The sequence below is a fragment of the Cervus canadensis genome, chromosome 28 (assembly GCF_019320065.1).
Source record: "Cervus canadensis isolate Bull #8, Minnesota chromosome 28, ASM1932006v1, whole genome shotgun sequence".
In the NCBI taxonomy this organism is placed as follows: Eukaryota; Metazoa; Chordata; class Mammalia; order Artiodactyla; family Cervidae; genus Cervus; species Cervus canadensis.
In genome coordinates, this window is record NC_057413.1 from 4,956,573 (window position 1) to 4,981,409 (window position 24,837).

Genomic DNA, 24,837 nt, shown 5'->3' on the forward strand with positions numbered 1-24,837 from the left:
CACTTTTAAGAGAAACTATGATAATCTTATTATTATTTAAGAAAACAATTATTTTCCCTTCAGGATTCCCTGGTTGCTCAGTGGTAAAGAAACCTGCCAATGCAGGAGACATAGGTTTGAACCCTGGGTCAGGAAGATCCCCTGGAGCAGGAAATGGCAACCCACTCCAGTATCCTGGCCTGGAGAATCTCATGGACAGTGAAGCCTGGGGGGCTACAGTCCACGGTATTGCAAAAGAATTGGACATGACTTACACACTAAACAACATTTTCCCTTCAATTTAAAAATTCAGATCATGAAGTTTCCTAGCACCTTTGATGAATAATAGGAAATCTGCCTTGTGATATATATACTTATAGGACACAGGATGACAACCCTTCTACCTCTATCCCCTATATCCACAGAAAAATTAAAGCACATTTAATATATACTTTTAAATGATCAGAGAAAAGCCTAAGATTTAAAGTATACTTTACTTTCCCTCTTCATAACAAAATCCAACCTTTATTTTCCCTCTTTATAACAAAATTCCATCAAACACATTCTTTTTACAAAAAAAAAATCACAGAATAATTTTTATTTATAATGAAGTTATTCTCTCTGGACTTTAAATCATCAGTTCACTCTTACAACAGAGATTCAATTTAAATAAGACCACCAAAATGGAATGGAAAAAGGAAAACAGTCTATTTTTACATATCAATTTCTTTGATATGTCATAATGATATACAATCAGGCTTGCAACATGGTCCATTTCCAGTGAAATTCTCAACAGGCTGTAAGCATTAAGAGTCCTTCATGTTGAAGTTTCAGTCCAAGGTGTGCCGGGCGAGGCCCTCATGATTGCTCTGGAGGTTAGACAAACAGGGTTCTAAAGAAAGGCCGACTTCATACGTACATATGTAATCCATCCACAAATGGATAGCATGCCTTCAGAGCCTTTGGTTTTCATAAGTCCCTTTGGAAAGTTGATTGATGAATTAATTCCATTTTACAAACAGAATTTTACAGAACGAATTACTGCCTACACAGTCTGTGCCAACGTCCTTGACTTCCGTAGGTCCACCATCTTCTTTATCAGATCATATGGTGATGGCAGTCTTATTTTATCCATGTTTTTGCTGTAAACATTGAGAAATATACCAAGGACAACTAAGAAACCAGACCACACATACCTAAGAGAAAGAAATAAGGAAAAAAAAAGATTAATGTCAGAGTAACAATTTATCATTAACCATAGAATTTGATGATTTCACAAAAATTCTTCAATAAAATATTTTGCTACTGGATACCGAAAATAATAGCACTAAAATAGTATTTATTTTATTTTACAAATAATATTTAGGTCATAGTAGATAGAATTCTGTATTTTTAATGTTAAGTATGTATGTCAGGAAAGTATTTTACAGAATTTTAAATAGAGTGCATTTGAGTTTTGAGGATAATAGTAAATTCAAAGTCCAACACATCTACCACAAGTCTCATAAGTATGTTTAAAGCACTGGATACATAAATCTGCCACGGAATTTAACACAGCAGCCCAATGGTTATCCCAGTGGGGGGCAGAATACACAGACAGACAGGGGCACATCAGAGAAAGCAGAACTGGCGTGGATTAATACAATGGGTACCTAACCCATGCACAAAGAGAAGCTCGCTTATAGAAAACAAACCACACAGGTGCCCCTCCTATCAGCTGGGCACTGGTTCCAGAACTAATCCCCTCTACCCAGAGGATACTGAAATCTGCAGATGCTAAGGTCTTTTATATAAAATGGCAAAGCATTTGCATATAGCCCATGCACAACCCTGTGTATACCGTTAATCATCTCTAAATTATTATCAGACCTAACACGATGAATCTGCCATGCAAATTCAAACTGCACTTTCTGCAACTTCCTGGAATTTTTTTTTCTTGAATATTTTTGCTCTGCAGTTGGTTGAGTCTGCAAATGCAGAACCTGTGGATAAGGAAGACTGACTGTATGGGGATGATAATTTATTGTGTGGTTACCTTTACGCTTACACACCTGACCCTTGAACAACGCAGGTTTGAAAAGCACAGGTCCACTTCTATGTGGTTTTTCTTTTTAATAAATACACAGTCGGTCCTCTGTGTGCATATGTGGAACCTATGGACGCAAAGCGCTGACTGAAAGGGACTTCAGCATCCTTGGATGTCGGGTCCTGGACCGGTCCTCTGTGCATTCTGAGGGACGACTGTACAATGACCATGTCTAAGGCCGAATCTTCTCAATTACCATCCAGTGTAAGTTTAAATGATGCTAATTTCAAATACATACTAGACAGTAAAGAAAACAGCCAGTGCTTCTACCAGAAGCCAGAAACTGAGAAAACCATTAGGGCACAATTTACAGAATATTTCTCTACCTCAAATCCTTTGTAGGACAAGGCAGCAAATAACCTTAAGAATCATCTATGTAGATATTTATAATTTATATATCTGCACCAGGGCAAGGGGGATCCCTTAATCTCACCACATCATTCACATTCATTTATACAAGAAACAGGGTCACAAGTGCATTGGGACTGGTTAGGCAATTTAAGTGTACAAAATGATTTCTTCAAAATAATTACATACGTTTCTGAAACAGCAGTAGACACATCCATAAATGTGGGTCAAGATGAAAAGGATTCTTGACAAAGAAATTACGGCTGTTTAAGAGGAAATGTGAAAGTACCTAAAGGTAGAGAAACTTGTTTAATTGAGAAGTACTTACTGGAATGTGAATGGTTTGGCAAAGAATATAAATGAAAGAACAATGGTCATTGCTTTTCTCCCTGTTGTCACTGTAGGGAGAAAAAGGTTGGTTTTAGAATGTGCCTACTATCTTGGTAATACTTTGGAAATCATCTATTTGACACATCTTTACAGAGCCTACTGTGCACCAAGATCTACATGAGGTGTCAAGGAAACAACAAAAAAACAACAGGAAGTCACTGCTCCTGCAACCATGGCGTTCACAATCCAGCAGGGTTACAGACATTAAACAATGAGGCTACATTTTACAGTACAATTGTAGTAAGCACTTGATGGAGGCCATGATGCTATGGAGCTTCACCATCTTTTAGACAGACATTCTTGGTCCGGCAAGAAACGTTTTTCCAAGGAAGATAGGATTAGGTAGAACGGGGGAGATTCTTTGAAGGCAACAATCTACAGGACACCCTAACATTCTAACGGTGGGCACAGCCGGATAAAACCATGAACATCCTTCCTGTCCTCTGTCCTTCAGGGGTTATGGCCGGAAACCTTCCTCCCCGGTCCCACTCGGGGGGACAGGGACTCCGCACGTGGCCCCAGCACACCCTCCTCCACTGGACTGTGTGCTCGGCTCAGCTCCTTCTCTTACTGGTCCTCCTTTCCCAGATTCTAGTTCCGGGGACATAAACGTTCAATGCATGAATGAATGAATACCAGAACTGTTTTGGAAACACGTGTCAGAGCCTGACTCCCCAAAACTATTTTTCCTTCTACCTTAGTAAAAGGATCCCATTTTTAAACCAGGATACCTGCCCAGTCTCTCCTACATACAGTTGGTGTGGTCATGGAACTGGGTTTAGTCAACCAAGTGTCAGTCAATTCAAGTGTCAGCAGAAGTCTAGGGAGTTTACATAAAGAGATGGACGTGTCTTTCACGTTCTCTCCACCTTTCTGCCTGGAAGGAGGATGAAGATGGCAGAGCAGAGAGACGGAGGGACTGGAGTCCCAAGGGGCTGGAGCCGCCACGCCAGCCTGGGGCATGTGGCCAGGAGGACATGCTGATTACATAATCTAATCAAGTATGTCATCCTTACCTGTTACAGCAAGAAGGGCACCGAAAATTTTAATCAAAGCCAGAACAAAAGAGATTCCAAAATACCCAGTGAGGGAAAAAAGGAAAGCATAACCATAGGTCCGGATTGGATCCTGTAAAATATAAAAAACCTTTTCTAACGAAAAATGCAAAACAAACTCTGAGGTATTATAAATGAAATAAAACTACAGATTTTAATCAACTTCTTGAGCAATAATAAGCCATTCAACAATGCAGTCAAGCAAAGATTCTTATTTAGTTCTGATTTAATGGAAAAATAATGATGAAATTAAAAATCCCCAACTTATACATTATGAATAGTTTAAAAATTAACTTATAGAAAAGAGCAAGGATAAAATAAATTTAAATATAAATCATTTCATTTCTAAAATAATTTCTGAGCTACATATACTGTATTGAAGAAGTCATCAAGCTAAACAAAATAGTCTTTTTGAACATGGGGAATCAGAAATACAGAGGAAACTAATGGAAGACGTTTATTTTAAAAAATGTGATTAGTGTTTACCTTTGAACAAAATGTTACTGCAGGGCCTAATCCACTAGTGCATGTCAATCCCAATAAAATGTACACAAAACCGATTGAATACGAATACAAAACCTAGAGAAGAGAAAAATAAAGTGGAAAAAAGTGCTCTTGAACCAAAGGTGGAAATGAATAGTTTTCAATATGTGGCTCAATTAATCTATTCAATTAAATGTGTAGAAGAAACCATTTTAAAAGTAACATCATTGTTTCAATATGGCCTAATTTTTTGGAAATGATGGTTGATCCTGTTTATAAGTTTTAGGTATAATGTAACTTGTACAACAGAACTCAGCAGAACTAATCCTTTCATATATGACTACCTAATTATTCATTTTTTGCTTAGCTTAATTACTGAATTCAAACCAGATTTTAGTGTTGGGATCCTAGAAACATACACAAGACAAAGATACTCTGAAAACTACTTATTAGACACGAAAAACCCAAACATTAAGCTTGCAAAGACTATTAAAATATAATGAAAATAAGCAGCATATGGCATATTTATTATTTGATTTCTCAATTTTCCTACCAATCTTTCTATCCTGGTTTATTATGCTCCTTATAAGCAGAATCAGCATTACTGTCAAACGTCAAAACTTGCTATGTGTCAGGTACTGTGCTAATGATGCTCTGTATAGATTAATCCTTTTTATTTCTCATAACCAGCTGAAGAGACAGGCACGTTTTTTTTTCCGGCTATACATATATTTTTTTAACCTTTTTATTTTGCATTGGGGTATAGCCGATTAACAAAAAGTGTGATAGTTTCAGGTGAGCAGTGAAGGGACTTGGCCACACACACACAGGTATCCATTCTCCCCCAGACTCCCCATCACCTAGGGTGCCACATAACACTGAGAGGAGTTCTCTGCACTGTCCAGTAGGGGAGTCAGGCACTCCTGACCATCATTTCCTACCAGTGTGTGGATGGGGAAACTAAAACTTAAAGTCATCTTCCTGAAAGAGGAGAGCTAGTTTAGGGAGGACATAAACCAAGGCCATCTTAGAGCAGAGTGTACGTGTGAACCACTGTATTGCACTAACTTTCTAATTACCTATAGTTTCTTAATTTTCTGCTCTTTCCCTTACCCAGGAAGAGTGGTGATGATCAAGAAAACTCCTGACCAAGATTAAGGCTCCTGTGTTCTCAGGGACTCCGCACAGATGCCCCACTCTGCTCCCAAAGTAACCAGCCCTACATACCCTTAGCGCAGTGAGCTCTCTCTGTCTAGCAAGGTGGTCGGGTGTAAAACTAACGCAAACACACACATGATGTATTTACTGCATACAAATGCCAACCAGTTAGAAGACACACAGGAAGAGAAGATACTATTTGCAGTAATGAGGGCAAAAAGATGAAACACCTAACAATAACTTCAGTAAAAAAAAATAACTGGATTTATACAAAGAAAACTTGAAAGTCTAAGGGACATTTAAAGGAAACACTTGAATAAAAGGAAAGTCATACCTCATTCTTGGACTGAAAGAATCAAGTGTATAGATACCATTCTCTCTAAATTAATTTATTATTCAATGCCATACCAATCACAATACCAATGAGATTTCTAGTTTATCTGGGGATATGAACACCCAAGAATAACTACTGGAAGTAAAATTCTGAAAAACAAAAGGAACGATGCTGGCTAGTCCTAACAGATGGTAAACATCTGGTGATAAAGCTGCTGTCATATGCTTCTGGTGCAGAAACAAAATGGAAAGGATAAAATTCTAAACCCTGCATCAGAACATGAGAGGATGGAAGGAGACATTTAAAATAAAAGTTGGAAAAGCGAACTATTCAATAAGTGATACTAGGGCAAGTGGAAAGTCATATGGAAGAAAATTTATAGAAAGCTTTGGTTGGATCAAAGATTTAATAAATAAGGAGATTATAAAACTAGGAGGCAACTGGCATAAAATTCTTAAAATTTTAGAGTTGGAAAAGCCCTTTTCAATAATAATGCACAGCCAGAAGCCATGAAGCAAAAGATAAGCTAAACTACATGCACATTACAAACTTCTAGATGGAACATAATACCAGATACAAAGAAAGAATAAAAATGATGCAACAGAAATTTTTTAACATGCCCCAAACTCCATAAATCAAAGAGGAAAAAAGATTATCAAATGCTTATCATAAGGTGTTAGTGGTGACAATGGTATTTTACTTTTTACCTTCGTATGACACTTGAATGTGCTACTTTAATGAAAATAGTGATGATAAACCAGTTTAAAAATGCAATGCAAAAATGCAAGTCTTCAGTACTATAGTTTTGTTATAAAACTAAGGACATCATCATTTTTGAGTCTGTCTGATGTGATGAAAAAGCACGAGAGCATTTACCATTTCTGAATTAGAAGCATTATGCAGCTTCATGACTTTCTCTTGGACATTCCCAATGACAGCGTCTGCACACAGGGCCAGCGAGATGAGGACCACACCTTCAGGAAGGCACAAGAAAAAACAACCTCCTCATGCAAATGGATGAACAGTGATCAAGACTTATCAGAAACTTAGCTGGGCTAAAAACACAGCAGACCTTAAATTACACTTGCTCAGTAGAGTACTTTTATCCACATCCAGTTGTAACAGGCATGTAGGTGATATTATTGAAGAAAACAAAACTAATATTAATAAATTGCATTAATGCCATCACCTTATGATGTTTAATAATCATGTCAAATAATAGTTTTATGTTTATTGATTTTTAATAGGACTTGAGATAATTATTTTGCAGTTATCCTGGATTTTATATGGGTTTTATATACACATTTTCGTTTTAAAAGGCTCTTTCCACAATGCACAGAAATGAAGCCAGGCAGTTTAAGAACTTTAGTGATTAGGTTACAAGTCTGAAAGAAACACTGTACTGAACAAATACGGTGAGAATGACAGAACCACTGAGACCACCTTTTCCATCATCGCCATCACCCACCCCCGTGTGCAGGGGCTTTCACATCCGTCATGCGCTCCCACTGCCTTCGTGTGAGGCAGGCTCTTATCTCTTTTTTATGTGAACCACTCCTGTCCCTGGTGGCTCAGGTGGTATAGAGAACCTGCCTGCAACGCAGGAGTCACAGGTTTGACCCCAGGGTTGGGAAGATCTCCTGGAGGAGGAGATGGCAATCCACTTCAGTGTTCTTCCCTGAGATATTGCATGGATGGAGGAGCCTGGCGGGCTACAATCCACGGGGTTGCAAAAAAGTCAGACACGACTTAACGACTAAGCATGCACATGCCTCTGAAATGACTTTTCCCCTCGGTCTCCAAATATAATCTTCCTTTTGCAGGTGTGGACACAAAGAAGTTAAAACAATGAAAAGTAAGTGTGCACATTTCTTTTTTCTTAAGAAAATAACCATTACTACTGTGGCTCTATAACTTGTGTGTTTATTTCCAACTCAGTCCTTAAAAGATTGATCTATCAAGTACTTCAAAATAGGAGATCCTAACTGGACAAACAGCCTCCTGTCATGTCAAAATACAAGAGTACTGAAAACGATGGTTATGTTTCAGAGTTGTGACACTTTTACTACATCTTATATGAGAGTCCAAAAACTTTATGCCAGATATGAGAACCACAGATGTCACACCATCATGTAAAACACTAATCAAAGTATAAAAATTCTTACTCTGAACTGAAACACTGACAAAATCCAAGAAGACAGATAAACTCCTTACCTGTCAGGTTGAAATTTGGTGCAACCGTGCTGTCGGCTAGGGTAAACCATATCAGGCCGAGGCTCATACATAAGGCAGCAGACACGTCTGCAACATTATAACGCTTTCCTGTGTATAATAAAGGGTAAGTCAACCTCATTATGCAATTACCCACTCAGCACAGTGCTGGATCTATGTGTCTAACAAGCTCAGCAGGGATTGCTTTTTATATACAATGTCAGAAATGATCAAGAACATTTTAGTCAAGGGATGAGATGGTCACAGAAGAGTTTCTGAAGATTAAATTATCCTATGAGCACCAAAATGTCCTTTAAATTAGATATGAAATCCTTTTTTCATCTGTTATGATAGTGATTAAATTAGAACATTTAAAAGGTTTGTGGAGTTAGTGCCTCTTTTATTTTATAACATAAGCCTATGAATTATCTTATAGTTTCTAAGTTTACAAAGTAACCAGAGTAGTTATTCAGGCTATATATAAGTTTGCAAATAACTCCAGTCAGATAACTTCTAAACTGGTGAGGATTAACTTATTTCAGTACATCTACATTTAAATAAGGAAATTACACAATGTAACTTTTTGGAAGGATTGTAATGAGATATTATTATACAGGTTAAGTCATTTACAGAGTTAAATGTGATTTTTTAAGAGGAATTGAGATTTTTTCTTATGTGAACAGTTACCCTGAAATTATATGTTTCAGTTGACATGCATATTTTCATTTTAAAAGGCTCTTTTGGGAAGGCTTATAACGCATAAAATGCAGTCAGGGCTGTGTGAGAAATCTAGTGTTATCAGAACAGGAATATTCCTCGTGACAGTCATATGAACTTGCTCCACAGCTTGTCACTATCACTGCTTCCTCTTTTACTCCAGCTTTCATAGGCCTGTAACTTAGTTGGGGCTCAGCAGAGTGGGTTAAAGAACACTTTTGCTCAGCTTAAACTGTACTTCATCACGAGAATTATCTATTTGTACAACAGAGGTGGAGAGTGGAGCCCTGGAGAGTAGGAAAATCAGAATTGAAAACAGAGCTTTCTGGGTACTTCTGAGCTAAGCCTTCAATATGTGAATACGGCCTTTTGGCAATGTAGTAGACTCCAGGCAAAAGGAATAAAACAAAATACTATTTTGATTTTCCCCAAGTCCAAAGGTTTCAGACCCTGAGGTATATCAGGGAAGTATCAGTGTTTTTATAATATCTTATTTATATTAGATTATCACTCAGAATTGTTACAATACCGAGAATGTTCATTAAAGATATTAATCGAAGTTTAATGTTTTTCCTAATGCTAGATGTCACAGCATATCCTGTTAGCTTCAAACAGTATGAAAACATATCATTACTATACCTTGAATAAAAACTCCTCCTAGCATAACAGGAATCAATTTGCAGCACTTGAAGATGACTTGGGTAGGATAATTCAGGTAGCCCAAGGAAGTGTTTGATAACCCCATAGTACCCACAGTTAGAAAAGCTATTATCATGTAGGTTTTTCCTGGTATTCTGTAAAAGACAATTTTCAAAATCTTCATTTTGGGACCCAATTATACTACTGTAAGAGAATGTGCTTACAATGTGTAAATTTCTAATTACTTTTCTAATTTCTGTTTAATACTTCTAGAAATATTGGTAAAATATCACTATTCTTAAAGGTATAGCACTGCTTACTTGTATAAGAGAATGCTGGTAAAAATAAGTTTACCCTTATTTAATGAACTGTAAGTGAGGGCTCTCAACTGTGTGAAAAAGTAGTACATTAGAGAGTTACTTATATTGTTACTGAAAGTATAAATGTCTGTTACATTTAAGGTTTTTTAACAGTAGTTACAGTTACATACAAAAACCATCTTGACTAAATGTAGACAAGAAGAATGGATTTCTAAGAAATACTGGCTTCTAAAACGGTAAAAGAGCACCTTGCTGCTGCTGTTCAGTCACTGAATCGTTATCTGACTCTTTTGCAACCCCATAGACTGCAGCCCACCTGGATCCTCAGTCCATGGGGTTCTCCAGGCAAGAAAACTGGAGTGATTGCCATTTCCTTCTCCAGGGGATCTTCCTGACCCAGGGATCCCACCTGGGTCGCCTGCACTGCAGGCAGACTCTTTACCGTCCGAGCCACCAGGGCAGCCTTAGTTAACTTTCAGCTCCTTTTAACTCCTAACTGCTGTTGTTTCCTAATGTTTCCATCTAGCATTAGGAAAAATATACCTGTCCATTCTGCTCGAATAATCAGAGCAGAATTTCTCTAGGAAGTCCATGGTGGTTTAAAACTCTAGATGATTTTTATTACTATAAAGTCTTATGCCTTATCTCCAATGGTATTAATTCTATAAATTGTTAAAACAACCAACTTTCAGATGAGGAATCCGACTCTCTCTTGATCCCAGATATTCTACTTTGGGTTCTAACTGGACTTCCTAAAGGAGACTCTTAATATGGTATCTTCAGAATTCTGAGCTATTCTTGGGAGCATATGGTTACTTTGAATAGATACTCAATGGTCTAAAATAATAACTTTGTACATTCACATAATTCTATTATGTTGCATTTTTAGATTTATGTTGCAGATTTAGATCTAGTCTTCATTTTGGGATTTGTGTTCATGTTTAAATCAAGACAACAAAATTCCTTTTTTTTTTTAACATGGCTATGCATAAGGCAAAATAATTTACTAGAAAAGTTCAATTATAATGTATCACTCCAATTCAATTTTGAGACTTTTGCTTACACTTAACTACGAACACAGTGGTCAATATTCAAAATTCACGTGGAAATAACTGGGCATGCCCACACGTATCAGTGTACACAGACACTGGTTTCTACACTGTCCGTGGGGTTTAACCCTCAGGGGGGTTACCAGTGAAGGAGGTACAGTATTGCTTCTCCAGGAGATGACAGAAGTCAGAAGGGGCGAATTTCCTCACTCATAAATTGCAAACAGTGGCCAGAAAATTCAAGTCAGAAGAATCACAAGATTAGAAAAGCAGTGCAGTAAAGAAGAAAAACCAGCCTGCAATTCAGGAAACCTAAATTCAAAAGGTCCCAGCGTGGGGCATGAGCTCATGGAAACCCCAGCTCTCCTCCAGGTCTGCTTTCTCACTGGTGAAATGAGGCTAGATTTCACCATCTTGCCTCTAGGACTCTCACTGTTTCTACTTGAATACTCCAACTACTTACTACTTTAGATATGATGGGGAAGCTGTAACTCTGAATAGTTCTTGGAAAAGCAATTTGACAGATCTTTACTGAAAACTCACACAGAGAAATTAACACCAAAGTTACAAGGTCATCTTCACTGAAATAGCAAGGCGTATACTTAAGGAATTCTAGACCATGACATGTGATACCACACATCGCCATATTTCATCCTCAACATGAAACAGAGACAATGTCAGAAACTTCCCTGGGGAATTGACAGAACTAACAGGAGGCTCAAATCCACATTTTCTAACCCCCAATTCTGTGCTCTTACAAGCTCATGGATATTCACATAAATACAAGAAGAAAAAACTAAGCAAAGAATTCAACTAATTAGAGGTCTAAAGAGCAGTGCCACTTAAATAAATTCAGAGATAGATACATATTCAGAAATATGCAATTGGGCATGTTTTCACTGTAATACACCTTTAAAGATTTTTTTTTTTTCTAAAAAGGGTTTTAATGTGCCTCGGAATGAAAAGTTCTCAATTCATAATTACATTTTATTATAGGGCTATAAATTCTTCTACCTAATTTCTTCACCTCTGTTTACGTCAAACACAAATGACTTTGTCTTTAAATATGTTATGGGCATGTGATTTGAATGCTGGGAAAAACATGACTGATGGCTCACTTTCCATCTTTTGGTAGCTGAGAAGAAGCTGTATCTTTTTAAAATTTACCACTTAGGAGGATGCGTCATCTTGTGTTTTTTTCATCTAATAAATACAGCATTGTGATTTTTTTTACTTTAAAGCAATCAGAGGTCCAGCAGTTTGCAATACATAATAAATCATCAAGTTTCCACGTATATTAGTCTTGACAGATGCATTTACTTACTTTCTATTCTATCTCCTATGGTTGAGCTAAGTCTTGCAGAGTTTCAGAGCATGAAAATAATAAAGAAGATCTTGGAATCAAAATATTTTTAAAATTGCTGCCGTAATAATTTATTGGCAATATAGAGGTTGAGAGGTAAAATCAGACCAATGATACTGATGTTGCTCATTTAAATATTTAAAATTTTATAGTTGTCTTCATACAAACATCAAAAACACCTATTTAAGAAAACATTTATATCAATGAAGACAATGTCAACACTGTTATCTCCTTGGTACACTTAAACTATCCAATATATGTATGAAATACTCACATTCTAGGGTCTGACATGACAGGATAACCACACTTAAACTTACCCAGAAAATATTATATTCAAATTCCCTACCACATTCTGATATAAGAGACGAAGTTTTCATTGCATATTGTTCAATATGCCAGGAAAAATATTTCAAGATATTACTCAAACTTAGGTGGTCATATAAACCACCTAGGATACTGTCATATAAACGCTTAAGTTTTGATGGGAAGGAACATTATGAAATTTCTCTAATGTCCATGAATATAATCCCTACTGCTGGTCATTACAAATGTGATAAGTGGAACATAACCCACAAAACAAAGCATTAACTGTCCATTTCAAAAAACCAGTATAAAAATAGGTATTGACATTTCATATCAGGCCACTCTTAGGTAGTATAAAATTTTCAGTAATCACACCTATTTCCATTATAAGAACATACATGTACATCTGAATATGTTCTAAGAAAATCTATCTTATTATTGAGTCTGAACAACATTCTGTTTCTGGCGGCACTGCGTGGCTTGTGGGATTTCAGCTCCCTGGCCAGGGACTGCACCAGGGCCCCTGCAGTGACGTGCAGAGTCCTGACCACGGGACCATCAGGAAATTCCTTCAGCAAGTTTTTGGTAATGTTACACTTCAGGGGATACTACCTTTTTCAATATATAATGGAAATATCAAATTTACTATTTTTAATACATTGACAACACTGATGAAAATTCTTGGGTATTAAATGTTTTATTAACGTAAAACATATATTTCACATATAACATACTCCATGTGCCCAAAATAATAAAACAAAAAAATTAACTACTAGTCATGTACTTAACTGCCAAAAAATAAAAATAAAAATAAAAACAAGCAAACCACATACCTTCTCCTTTTGTCCTGAATTAGCTGAAGTTCTATTAGGCCAAATATGGAGTAAAATGCAAACTGCACTAAAGTAAGATACCAGCCATAGGGCTTAAAACCCTCCACTGAAAATATTAATTCCTGTCAAGAGATACATGAACACTGTTAAGTTCAGCAGAGGACCAATCTCCTCACAATGAATTCATATAAGCACAGCATTTTAATAGAAACCAAGCTTCACCCCTCAAAACAGCAAAATGAACCCCAAACCATCCAAACGTAAGGCTTCTTAGAGAAGCTCAGATGCGGCAGACATCCAGCACAACAGGAGGCGGGGAGGAAGAACTAGGAAGTAACCCCATTGCGTGCTTTTCTTTTTTTTTAAAAGACCAAAATTAAGAGTTGCCCAAAACAATGAGGGAGGCGGCTGACTGAAGAACTCATGTACTTTTTAAAAAGCAAGTCTCATTAGAAGTCTACTACCTCAAGCCTGTTTTCCTGTATTAAAATAATCATTCAACTCACTAGTTAATGGTTTTTTTTTTAGAATTCCTGCATCATGGATTACATAAAAAACCTTCCCTTATAGAAGAATGGTTACTTTTCCTAAACATAATGTTATATCATGAAAAAAATTTGTTAATTGTTAATAAGCCATTCTTAATCTCATTAAGTTGTCTAATAAAGTTATCTGGCTTAGCTGAATAAATCACCTACCACATATATAAATATTATATAAAATTACATAATATATAGTATAAATATACATTTCAGCTATACTTTAAATAAATTTTAAAAAGATGAAATTGATGGATAAATTTATGTTCAAAGAAAAACTAAACATAGGCTCTAAAAAGATCCTGAATTGATTTTGTCCATTTAGGATTCTGTGCAATTTGCCAACTTTAGATTTCATGTTTAAGTAAGTCTATGAGTTATTTAGTAGGAGTTATCTAGTTTATAAAAACACAAAAAATATCTTTATTAATATCCTGACACTAGGTAAATATTTCACTTTCTATATTGCTAAATTTACTACAAAACCCCATTTTCTTTAAACTATTTTAATATGGAGTTTTATGGAAGAGTTAGTAGCAATGTCAGTTCTCACAAAAGTAATGTTACAATTTAATCAGTTTATCTAATTTTAAAAGAAATTTCGAACATATTAGTTTTAAGTTAAAATCCCTGATCATTTATCAAATAAAAAAAAACTTAACGAAATTTGTAAATTTCTAATTCATTTTCCATTACAATGGCTAACTTTGCTCCCAAGTTATTTGGTAACAGTGGTTTTTCAAAGGAGAAAAAATGCTTCTCAACAAGAAATTCCAACATCTGATAAAAGTTACTATTTTGTGTTGTTCTTCATTGTTATACCTGAATTTTTATATCATCTTCTAGTAGAAAAACAGTTATCAATATAAATATTAAGATTTTTAAAATTCATGTTGTTTTACACTAAGACACCCTATGGCACTTTTAGAAGCAAAGGAATAGTCACAATTCTATTTTCCATTTTTAAACTTACTTTTATATTTCATTTCTATAAGATAAAGGAAAAGCAAATAATAAGTTTTAAGATTACTCTGATTATAAAGAATATCAGAAATATTATCTACATTTAAGAAAATGCATCACTTTCCTTTTCTTGAATTATAAAGATTTCTCATGTTAGGGAACTGCAAAGAAAAAGCAAGTTGGTAAAGGCTGAAAATATCCACTAATGAACTGACAATTGAGAATATGTCTGCTGTTTACACTAGCCTGGATTGTTATCCATCCAGCTCATGTCTTTGAAGGTCAGGACTTTGCTGGTCAGATGTATACAATTATCCCATAAAACAACACAAATACAAGACAAACTGTGGCAATGCTAGACATTTTTTGCAGAGGCAAAAATCACAGAAAAATAATGTTCTGGCAAAGTTGGCTTCCCTTGTAGCTCAGTCAGTAGAGTCTGCCTGCAATGCGGGAGACTCGGGTGCGATTCCTGGGTCGGGAAGATGCCCTGGAGAATCCACTGGCAACCCACTCCAGTATTCTTGCCTAGAGAATCCCAGGGACAGAGGAGCCTGGAGAGCTACAGTCTATGGGACTGCAAGAGTTGGACACGACTGAGCACAAAGTGTGTTTACAAGAGGAAACCAACAAGGATGAGAACACAACAGATGCTTAAAGTAAAGAATGATTCAAATAGTATAGGATTAAAGACACACCCTTGGAAAAATATTAAACATCCAGATATATTCTTGCAAAATGACCTCTTATTGAGCTCCAGGAATTTAAAAGTAAACGGGAATATAGCTTTTGTGCTGTTCAATTTTATGTGAGAACTGTGTTCCAAAATACCAATCAATACTTGAATCATTTTCTTTTAAAAAACACATGGTTATACTTACTTATTATACATTTTCCAAAACATAACACTTCATATTTTTTCATAATTTTAGTTTTTAAAAATTGTCTACGGCTCCCCTTCCCCCATGTAAAATACTTCACTCTAAAATTTGGATCCCTGTTTTCAGCCAATTTTATCTTAAGTAGCCCTTTTCTACTAGTATACTAAGAAACTCAAATTTGTGAATCAACTTGCTATCCTATGAAGGGAAGTCTCTTGGACAAAATTGTTAGGGCCCATAATGAGCTCAACTACCACAAATAATTAACATATTATAAACAACTAATTTTTTACCTGTAAATATCCATAAACTAGGTAAAATACAAAAACTCCAGCAACGCATATTAAAAACTGAGTCAGTTTGTTGAATCTGCTGAGATTTATGCCAAGCACTACAACGTCATCTATAGACTTGATGTGTGGTGACATTGCTTGCGTTTTGGAGGGGACAGTGATAGAAATGTATTTCCTGGAGCTGTTGAACTTGAGATCCATTGTTCTTATTTTGCCGCATTCAGTGCTACCAAAGTTATCTTTGTTGGTTTTCTCTCCTTTGTTCAGTCCTCCTTCTGCCTGCTGAGCCAAGTCCTACAGAAGGGAATAAACAATTCGAGCAAAACATTCAGACCATCAAGTAAAGTGCTATGCTCCAAATACTATATCAGATCACATTTTGAAATTTATATAGGTAAGAGTCATTCTCTCTGGATATTTTACATTAATTCTCCTCTTCAAGCTTCCAATCGACCAAAATAGGTTTACTCTCTAAACAATTTACCTTCACCTGATAAAGACCAATACACCACTAAATACACACCATTCTTACCTCCACAGCAACAAATCAAAAGCTAACCTTGTATTTATTTCAAAGAAGTAAAGAAGTAAGGGTGCCTTTATTATGCTTCTATCTGTAGTGAGGATATAATTTTTAAAGCCCACAATAGCATATGCAGAACATCTTCAACATTAAAAGTCAATCTCTGATCGTAGAAAAGAGTAAAGAATAGCCCAAACTCCTACAGCTACTAAGCCAACTGTAAAATTTATTTGCTAAAGACACTGTAAAATAAAGTCAAACATACGTAGCCTATGTAAAAATCCAGATTTATCTGAGATTACAGAAAAGATACTATGCTTTAGCAACAGCATCTCTTGAGTTAAAAGGAAATGTTCTCTTCCTTTGGAGAACATTATTGTAATTTAAAAAGTCTTTGGTATAGTTGTTCAGTGAGTATAGAGCTTCAATTACACCAGATAACTCTGGCCCTAGACATCACCTGTTGCAGAGACCCTATAACACAGAACCTATGGTTAACTATGTGGGGCTGTGCACTCAATCATTTGTTAAGCGGGTAGATCTTATGTAAAGCATTCTTAATAGCAAAACACACACACATCCAGGGAACACAAGGCACTTCTGGTGAGGACAGATATGTCCATTACCTTGCATATGGAGATGAGATCTCAGGAGTATGCATATGCCCAAACTCATCCAATTCTATCTATTAAACATGTGCATTTCTTGTATGTATCAATTATACCCCAATAAAGCTGTTTAGAGAAAAGAAATAAAAAATAAAGAAGTTCTTGGGTTTGTAAAAAGTGAAAAAAAAAACACTTTTTGTTAGTTTGTGAAAAAAAAAAAAAATATCATGAAAGCTCCACAGATGACTGTCAACTTCTCTTTGGATTAATAGAAACTGAAAAATAAATTCATGTAAAAGTTGATGAGACAGTGTAGAAGTATGACAAAGTACAGAACAAACTTATTAAGAAAAAATTACTTTCCTACAAGAGACTGTTACAATCCAGAGGGAACTAAAACATAAGACTCTACTTGAAGGAAGAGGATAATAATAATTTTGACAGTGAATTATCCGGAAATCTTAAAAGAAAAAACAAAACCAAACAAACACCCCCCTTGCGATATGGAAGTTTAAAATGGCAATAATTAGTCACTTCTTCAAGATCCCTTCTAATCTGCTGAGTTACAGAGATTAAGTAGGCCCTGTTCTGCAATTTAAACTTGGGGTCAAGGCTCTGAATACAACTTGTAACTAACAGTAATACACAGGCATCGAAGATTGTTTGTTGAACAAGCTACCTGCCATGTTTCTAGACAGAAAAATGTGTACTTTTAAGAAGTTTTTACTGTACTTCCTTTCTGTATTTCTTTTAGACATGTTCTTATTTCCCACATGCTTAATTAATGTCATCTCTGTTTAGACTTTTAAAGTCATCTTGCAGGATCCCCTTGAGATATGACTTTCATTATAAAGCATGCCTTAAAAGACCTTACCTAAATGTTGTGTCTGAATGAAGAAGAAACAAAAAAGTTAGCAACTATTTTCCATATGTTTTGGCCTGGGTGTACAGCACCATTCAAATAAATCTGTTCTTGTGTAGGTTTTTAAACTTCCTCTCCCTTCCTGGAATTGAGAATGCAATGTTTTACTAAACAGAACATCACTGGTTTAGATTATGTGACTGATAGAGGAGGACACTGAGCTCTGATCGCCAATAACTGTGACCCTGACGGCCGTATTCCTTCCATTTCAGGCATCAGTGACTGACATTAATCATCATCTGGAATAAAACAGTAGCATTTCCAGCACATATTGAAATTTAAAAATAAATGAATGGTGAGAACATTGATTTAAAATGACCTACTGAAATAAAATTTAACTTCTTAATCTACTCTTTCTTAACCTTTAGAAGAAAAGTATCCCACCACAAAATGGTAGGCTATAAGGAAAATATGCTACTATGATGTGAAAAACCTAAAAAAACACCTGATTTTGTATTTTGCCACGCTATGCTTTACAGTTAAAAGAATCTTGCCATTTATAGCTAGATTAACTGGACTCTGGATATTAAACATGACCTGTGGGGTATAATTATAAAACAGAGAAAAACAAGATTCTGTGCTATTTCTTAGAACACACTTCACTGCACAAAGTTCAAGAAACTGTGTGCTCATTTTTAAAGGTTATTCCTTTTCAGATTGCTGGGAGAAATATCAATAAGCTCAGATATACAGATGACACCACCCTTATGGCAGAAAGTGAAGAGGAACTGAAGAGCCTCTTGATGAAAGTGAGAGAGGAGAGTGAAAAAGCTGGCTTAAAATTCAACATTCAAAAATCTAAGATCATGGCATCTGGTCCCATCACTTCATGGCAAATAGAGGGGAAACAATGGAAACAGTGAGAGACTTTATTTTGGGGGGGCCCCAAAATCACTGCAGATGGTGACTGCAGCCATGAAATTAAAAGATGCTTGCTTCTTGGAAAGAAAGCTCTGACCAACCTAGACAGCATATTAAAAAGCAGAGACATTACTTTGCCAACAAAGGTCCATCTAGTCAAAGCGATGGTTTTTCCAGCAGTCATGTATGGATGTGAGAGTTGGACTATAAAGAAAGATGAGCGCCAAAGAATTGATGCTTTTGAACTGTGGTGTTGATGAGTCCCTTGGACTGCAAGGAAATCCAACCATTCAATCCTAAAGGAAATCAGTCGTGAATATTCACTGGAAGGACTGATGCTGAAGCTGAAGTTCCAATACTCTGGCCACCTGATGTGAAGAACTAACACATTGGAAAAGACCCTGATGCTGGGAAAGATTAAAGGCAGGAGAAGTGGATGACAGAGGATGAGATGGTTGGATGGCATCACCAACTCGATGGACATGAGTCTGAGAAAGCTGCAGGAGTTGGTGACCGACAGGGAGGCCTGGCGTGCTCCAGTCCATGGAGTTGCAAAGAGTCAGACACGTCTGAGCAAATAAACTGACTGACTCTTTTTCCCCAAGGGGAAAAACTAAAATTAGGATTGAACAGGTATATTAAGAAATTAAGTACAAATAAAAGTGTTAGTTGCTCAGTCCTCTTGGACTGCAGCCTGAGAGGTTCCTCTGTCCATGGGATTCGCCAGGCAAGAAGACTGGAGTGGGTTGCCATTTCCTCCTCCAGGGGGTTTTCCTGACCTAGGGATCGACCCTTTGTCACCTGCAGTGCAACCAGATACAAATAACACCTGTCTAAATTAAATCAAAGTCTGTATCTCTCTCTTCCGAATCCCAAACTATGTCAGTTAGAAAAACGTCCATCCAATAAACAGTTCTAGACGTCTGATATCTTACTGTAGAAGAAATGCATATGCCCAATACTCAAAAAAAAAAAAAAAAAAATCACAAAAAGAACACCAAACCCTTTCTCCTTCTTTCAACCTCTCAGAAAACAACAAGGTGGTGGGAGTGAAACGGCAAAGCCTGGAGGAGTCTGCAGGGTACGAGCGGAAGGTCATGACACGAACTTGACACCCCGATGAGGACAGTCACCTCGCACTGCAGGTGGACAGCGGAGTACCAGAGTGCCCCGCTGAACGCAGAACCGGGAAGTAGTTGTCAACTCTAAACGCTGTCGTGGTAGGAAGCCAGGAGGAGGCTGAAAGAGGCCCCTGGGGGAATAGCCTAGCAGACCAGACCCTCCCAGAGGTGGTCTCGGGCCTGCGGGTCCACACACCGGCCCGAGCGAGCTCTCGCCAGCCGGAGGGCACAAGGGGAGACCGTGCCAGCAGGTTTCCGTTAAGCCAGGCCCCGGCGCCCTGTCTTCCGACCTCGTCCCGCTCCCTCACGAGGATGCAGGTGGGCCGTGTCACGGTTCTCAGGGGGGACGGGGAGGGCTGGGTCCTAAACACGGCGAAAGGCCCGGGGGTCGGAGGGGGGGGCCCTGGGTCACCTGGAAGGGGGACCCCAGCCTAGGGGCAGCCTCAGCCAGACGCAGCGTCTCCCCCTCCCCAGGTCCGTTGCCATCACCTCCTGCGTCTCCTCCTCGCCCACTCCGGCACTTGCCACCTCAGCCACCGCAGCCGCAGGCGCCGCCTCCTCGCCAGGTGCTCGCATCCCCGGCGCCCGCGCGCCACTTCCGCTTATGTGTCCGCCTGCGCGTGCGCAGTCGCGCGGCCCCGCCCCCTCACCGGCCCCGAGCCTCCGCCGGCAGGGGCGCGGCTACGCCTCGCGCATGCGCCCTCTGCCCCGGCGCTCGCTGGCCCAGCGCCGCTGTGGTCCAGAGATGATGCTGCGAGTTCGCTGCTCAGCCGGTTAAACGTAGCGTCCCGGCGGCGAGTGACTGTCGGGTGGAGAGCTCTCTTCCTCCGAGCTGTGCTGCTATTGTTTCTAGTCTTCGAGCCTCTGAGCCCGTGCAGCTCCTTTGGCTGCCAAGCAGGTGGCCTTGCCCTGGAATTTGAGAAGGAAGCCGGCTGGAGAATGTTGAACCCCGATACAGACACCCCAGGGGTTCCCTCTTACCTCTGCTCGATCCAAATGAGATGGGGTAAAGTCACACTACCTTTCTCTACTTCCATGTTCTACCTGCTTTCTGGAGACGGTGAACCCAAGTAATGCTTGGGTTGCCTCTGACGGAATAATTCAGCTTTTGGCTACGGCAACCCCGGTCCTTTTCGCGAAAATTAGCGTTGTTGTGACGGTGCACTTGCTGCTCAGAATGTGTAGATCCCACAGCTCAGCCAGCCCCCAAACTAAACGTTTACCCTATAGCTAGGGCTGCAGGTGCAGTGATAATTGGTTTGGGGGTGACGCTAAAATGATACAGATTACTGTAAGGAAGGAACATTTTTGAGAACATGCTTTAGATACCGAGGAAAGGAATGAGTTGGGTTAATACATAGGTTGCAATCCAGTTGTGTGCAGCTTTCAGAATTTCACAGGGAGCAGCGTGAAGATTTATACTGAAGCACAGCGGGCATCTCCTGTTGGAAGTGGCGGGTCTGCTAGGCATCTCCATTTAATACGTGTTAGGTTGAATTTTACAAATGTTGACTATGGCTTAGACAGTTTAAATGTCCTCAAGAAGTAGTAAATGACAGGCTTCCAATGATGCCATTCTGTTACTTGGATAATGTGGATTTAAGTCTGCTGTTAGGCATGTATATAGCATGGGTCATGCACATAATCCATAAATTAGAAATGTAAGCTCTCTGACCTTAAGGAGTTAGAGACAGACAGGAACCGGTAAATGCTGGCATGAAACAACTTAAAGAGATGTCCTGAGTTACCATCTACTTGTACCTGGACAATTGCGGTAGTCTTCTAGCCAGTCTTGCTGCTTCCCTTTTATTTCTCTACATCCCAGTTCCCTTCAGCAGCTGGAACGATCCTTTTAGAAACTGTGACAGAATATACCATTCCTCTGCTCAGAACCCATTTTACTCAGATTCAAATTCAAAAGCTTTACCTTCTAAGTTCAAAAGTTCCTCCTAAGAAGAAAACTCGATCTGGATGAACTGCATCCACAGCTGCTATTTAAAGCCCGTCTCACCCTGTCCTGCCACCCTGGGCAACAGCCCTCAGGACTCACTGTTCCTTCTGCATGGACCACTGCCCTCTCAGCTACCCATGGAATGAGTGCCCTCACTTTCCAATGAGGTTGGTCAAGTGTACCTTGGTCTGAGAGTTCTTCCCCGACTGCTCCATCCAGGAGAGCTAACCGCCACCCACCCCAACCACCCACACCTGCCCCAACCACCCACACCCCCACACACACTCACGCACTGTCCTTCTGCAGCTTCATGTGACTGCATAGCACTTGTGATGACTTCCCACACATGTGTCGTTTATATCTCCCTCGCCTCTCTCAGTTCAGTTCCGTTCAGTCACTCGGTTGTGTCCGACTCTGCGATCCCATGGCCTGCAGCACTCCAGGCCTGCCTGTCCGTCACCAACTCCCAGAGTTTACTCAAACTCGTGTCCATTGAGTTGGTGATGCCACCCAACCATCTCATCCTCTGTCGTCCCCTTTTCCTCCCGGCTTCAGTCTTTCCCAGCATCAGGGTCTTTTCCAATGAGTCAGTTCTTCGCATCAGGTGGCCAAAGTATTGGAGTTTCAGCTCCAATGAATATTTCAATGAATATTGGACTATTCCAATGAATATTCAGGACTGATTTCCTTTAGGATGGACTGGCTGGATCTCACCTCTTTGGCTCTGCTGAAATGTTCCAAGAGAGCAGGACTTTGGTCTGATTTATTCACAGCTCTAATGCCATCATCTAGAATAGAGTGCCTGGCACACAGGCTGCTCTCAGTAATTACTTGGTGAGCGAATGAAGTGCCAAACGAGGATGAGGATAGTACTAAGGAAATTCAGGAGAAATAAAATGTTGGCTGGAGTGGTTTGAAAGCTTCCTTTAGAAGGCAGGATCTAAAGTATGAGGAGGATTCTCTTTGGGTGAATGGGGGCTGTTTAGAAGGGGGAAAGGGGAGGGAGGGGTAGTCAGAACAGAGTCAACCAAGACAAAGACACTGGACAAGGCCGTCTTCGAGTCTGCAGTCATTCTCAGTGCAGCCTCTAAAAGCATAACCCAAATGGGAAACTGCCAGTGGCACATCTGTGAAAATTCACTTTGCCTCATCAAGGCTGGTTTATCTTTCCCTCTTTACTGGCAAATCCTATCCTTCCTCGATTGTATCCATCAGATACTGTCAATTCCAGACTGACCAGGACATACATTTAGAGAACAGTTGAATTTAAGTCATGAGAAAGAAAATACTGAAAATAACAAAGAATTAAATGTTTAAATAAAGCATCAGTGACACACACACATTTAAAATTTTCTCCTGTACCTGAAAGACAAAGAAAATAATATGACACAAAATAACCAGCTGGATTAAATGTCCCTGTAATTCTCTCTGGAAGTCCAAAGGTATTTCTTATGTATGAAGAAAGAAGAAAATCAAACAGTTTCATTTTCTAAAATTGTCCCAATTTCAACTATGACACTGCTTCATTATAAAGTTATGTTTATTTAATTCTTTGCCATAAGGTTTGAAATCACTTTATATATATCAAACAAGAAGTACAATAAATTATATAAATATGTAAGTGTGTACTAGTCATCAGTAATTTTCATAACCCTAGTCATGAAGATAAGCATGCTTTGCCTTTTTTTTCCCATTTATTTTTATTAGTTGGAGGCTAATTAGTTTACAATATTGTAGTGGTTTTTGTCATACATTGACATGAATCAGCCATGGATTTACATGTGTTCCCCATCCCGATCCCCCCTCCCGCCTCCCTCCCCATCCCATCCCTCTGGGTCTTCCCAGTGCACCAGCCCTGAGCACTTGTCTCATGCATCCAACCTGGGCTGGTGATCTGTTTCTCCCTTGATAGTATACTTGTTTCAATGCTGTTCTCTCAGAACATCCCACCCTTGCCTTCTCCCACAGAGTCAAAAGTCTGTTCTGTACATCTGTGTCTCTTTTTCTGTTTTGCATATAGGGTTATCGCTACCATCTTTCTAAATTCCATATATATGCATTGGTATACTGTATTGGTCTTTATCTTTCTGGCTTACTTTACTCTGTATAATGGGCTCCAGTTTCATCCATCTCATTAGAACTGATTCAAATGAATTCTTTTTAGTGGCTGAGTATATTCCATTGTGTATATGTACCATAGCTTCCTTATCCATTCGTCCGCTGATGGGCATCTAGGTTGCTTCCACGTCCTTGCTGTTATAAACAGTGCTGCAATGAACCCTGGGGTACACGTGTCTCTTTCAGATCTGGTTTCCTCAGTGTGTGCCCAGGAGTGGGATTGCTGGGTCATATGGCAGTTCTATTTCCAGTTTTTTAAGGAATCTCCACACTGCTCTCCATAGTGGCTGTACTAGTTTGCATTCCACCAACAGTGTAAGAGGGTTCCCTTTTCTCCACACCCTCTCCAGGATTTATTGCTTGTAGACTTTTGGATAGCAGCCATCCTGACTAGTGTGTAATGGTACCTCGTTGTGGTTTTGATTTGCATTTCTCTGATAATGAGTGATGTTGAGCATCTTTTCATGTGTTTGTTAGCCATCTGTATGTCTTCTTTGGAGAAATGTCTGTTTAGTTCTTTGGTCCATTTTTTGATTGGGTCATTTATTTTTCTGGAATTGAGCTGCAGGAGCTGCTTGTATATTTTTGAGATTAATCCTTTGTTGCTTCGTTTGCTGTTATGTTCTCCCATTCTGAGGGCTGTCTTTTCACCTTGCTTATAGTTTCCTTTGTTGTGCAAAAGCTTTTAAGTTTCATTAGGTCCCATTTGTTTATTTTTGCTTTTATTTCCAATATTCTGGGAGGTGGGTCATAGAAGATCCTGCTGTGATTTATGTCGGAGAGTGTTTT

At 38.7% G+C, this 24,837-nt stretch overlaps 1 protein-coding gene across 4 annotated transcripts; it reads right to left on the reverse strand.

Moving 5' to 3' along the window:
- Positions 1–466: 466 nt before the first annotated feature.
- SLC35B3 (solute carrier family 35 member B3) lies at positions 467–20,592 on the reverse strand. Of its 4 annotated transcripts, XM_043450301.1 has the most exons (11): positions 20,469–20,592; positions 17,094–17,201; positions 15,945–16,238; positions 13,269–13,390; positions 9,401–9,555; positions 8,048–8,155; positions 6,710–6,807; positions 4,345–4,437; positions 3,820–3,931; positions 2,742–2,811; positions 467–1,175 (listed from the first exon to the last, which is right to left on the reverse strand). In XM_043450301.1, exons 3-11 carry the CDS (start codon positions 16,143–16,145, stop codon positions 1,025–1,027), a joined length of 1,110 nt encoding a protein of 369 aa, XP_043306236.1. In that variant the 5' UTR covers positions 16,146–16,238; positions 17,094–17,201; positions 20,469–20,592; the 3' UTR covers positions 467–1,024. The 4 variants fall into 4 exon arrangements, with proteins under 4 accessions (XP_043306236.1, XP_043306234.1, XP_043306235.1 ...); XM_043450299.1 differs by lacking the exon at positions 17,094–17,201; XM_043450300.1 differs by lacking the exons at positions 4,345–4,437; positions 17,094–17,201.
- Between the last annotated feature and the right edge of the window lie 4,245 nt (positions 20,593–24,837).

Bases quoted from the DNA above. Each gene is read 5' to 3' on its own strand.
- SLC35B3 (XM_043450299.1), bottom strand. From the start codon at position 20,555: ATGCGAGCACCTGGCGAGGAGGCGGCGCCTGCGGCTGCGGTGGCTGAG. The intron at 13,391-15,944 runs GTAAAAAATTAG...ATCTCTTGACAG, and splicing joins TAGTTTATGGATATTTACAG to GAATTAATATTTTCAGTGGA. The intron at 4,438-6,709 runs GTAAATGCTCTC...TCTCTTCTCTAG, and splicing joins ATGCTTCTAATTCAGAAATG to GTTTTGTATTCGTATTCAAT.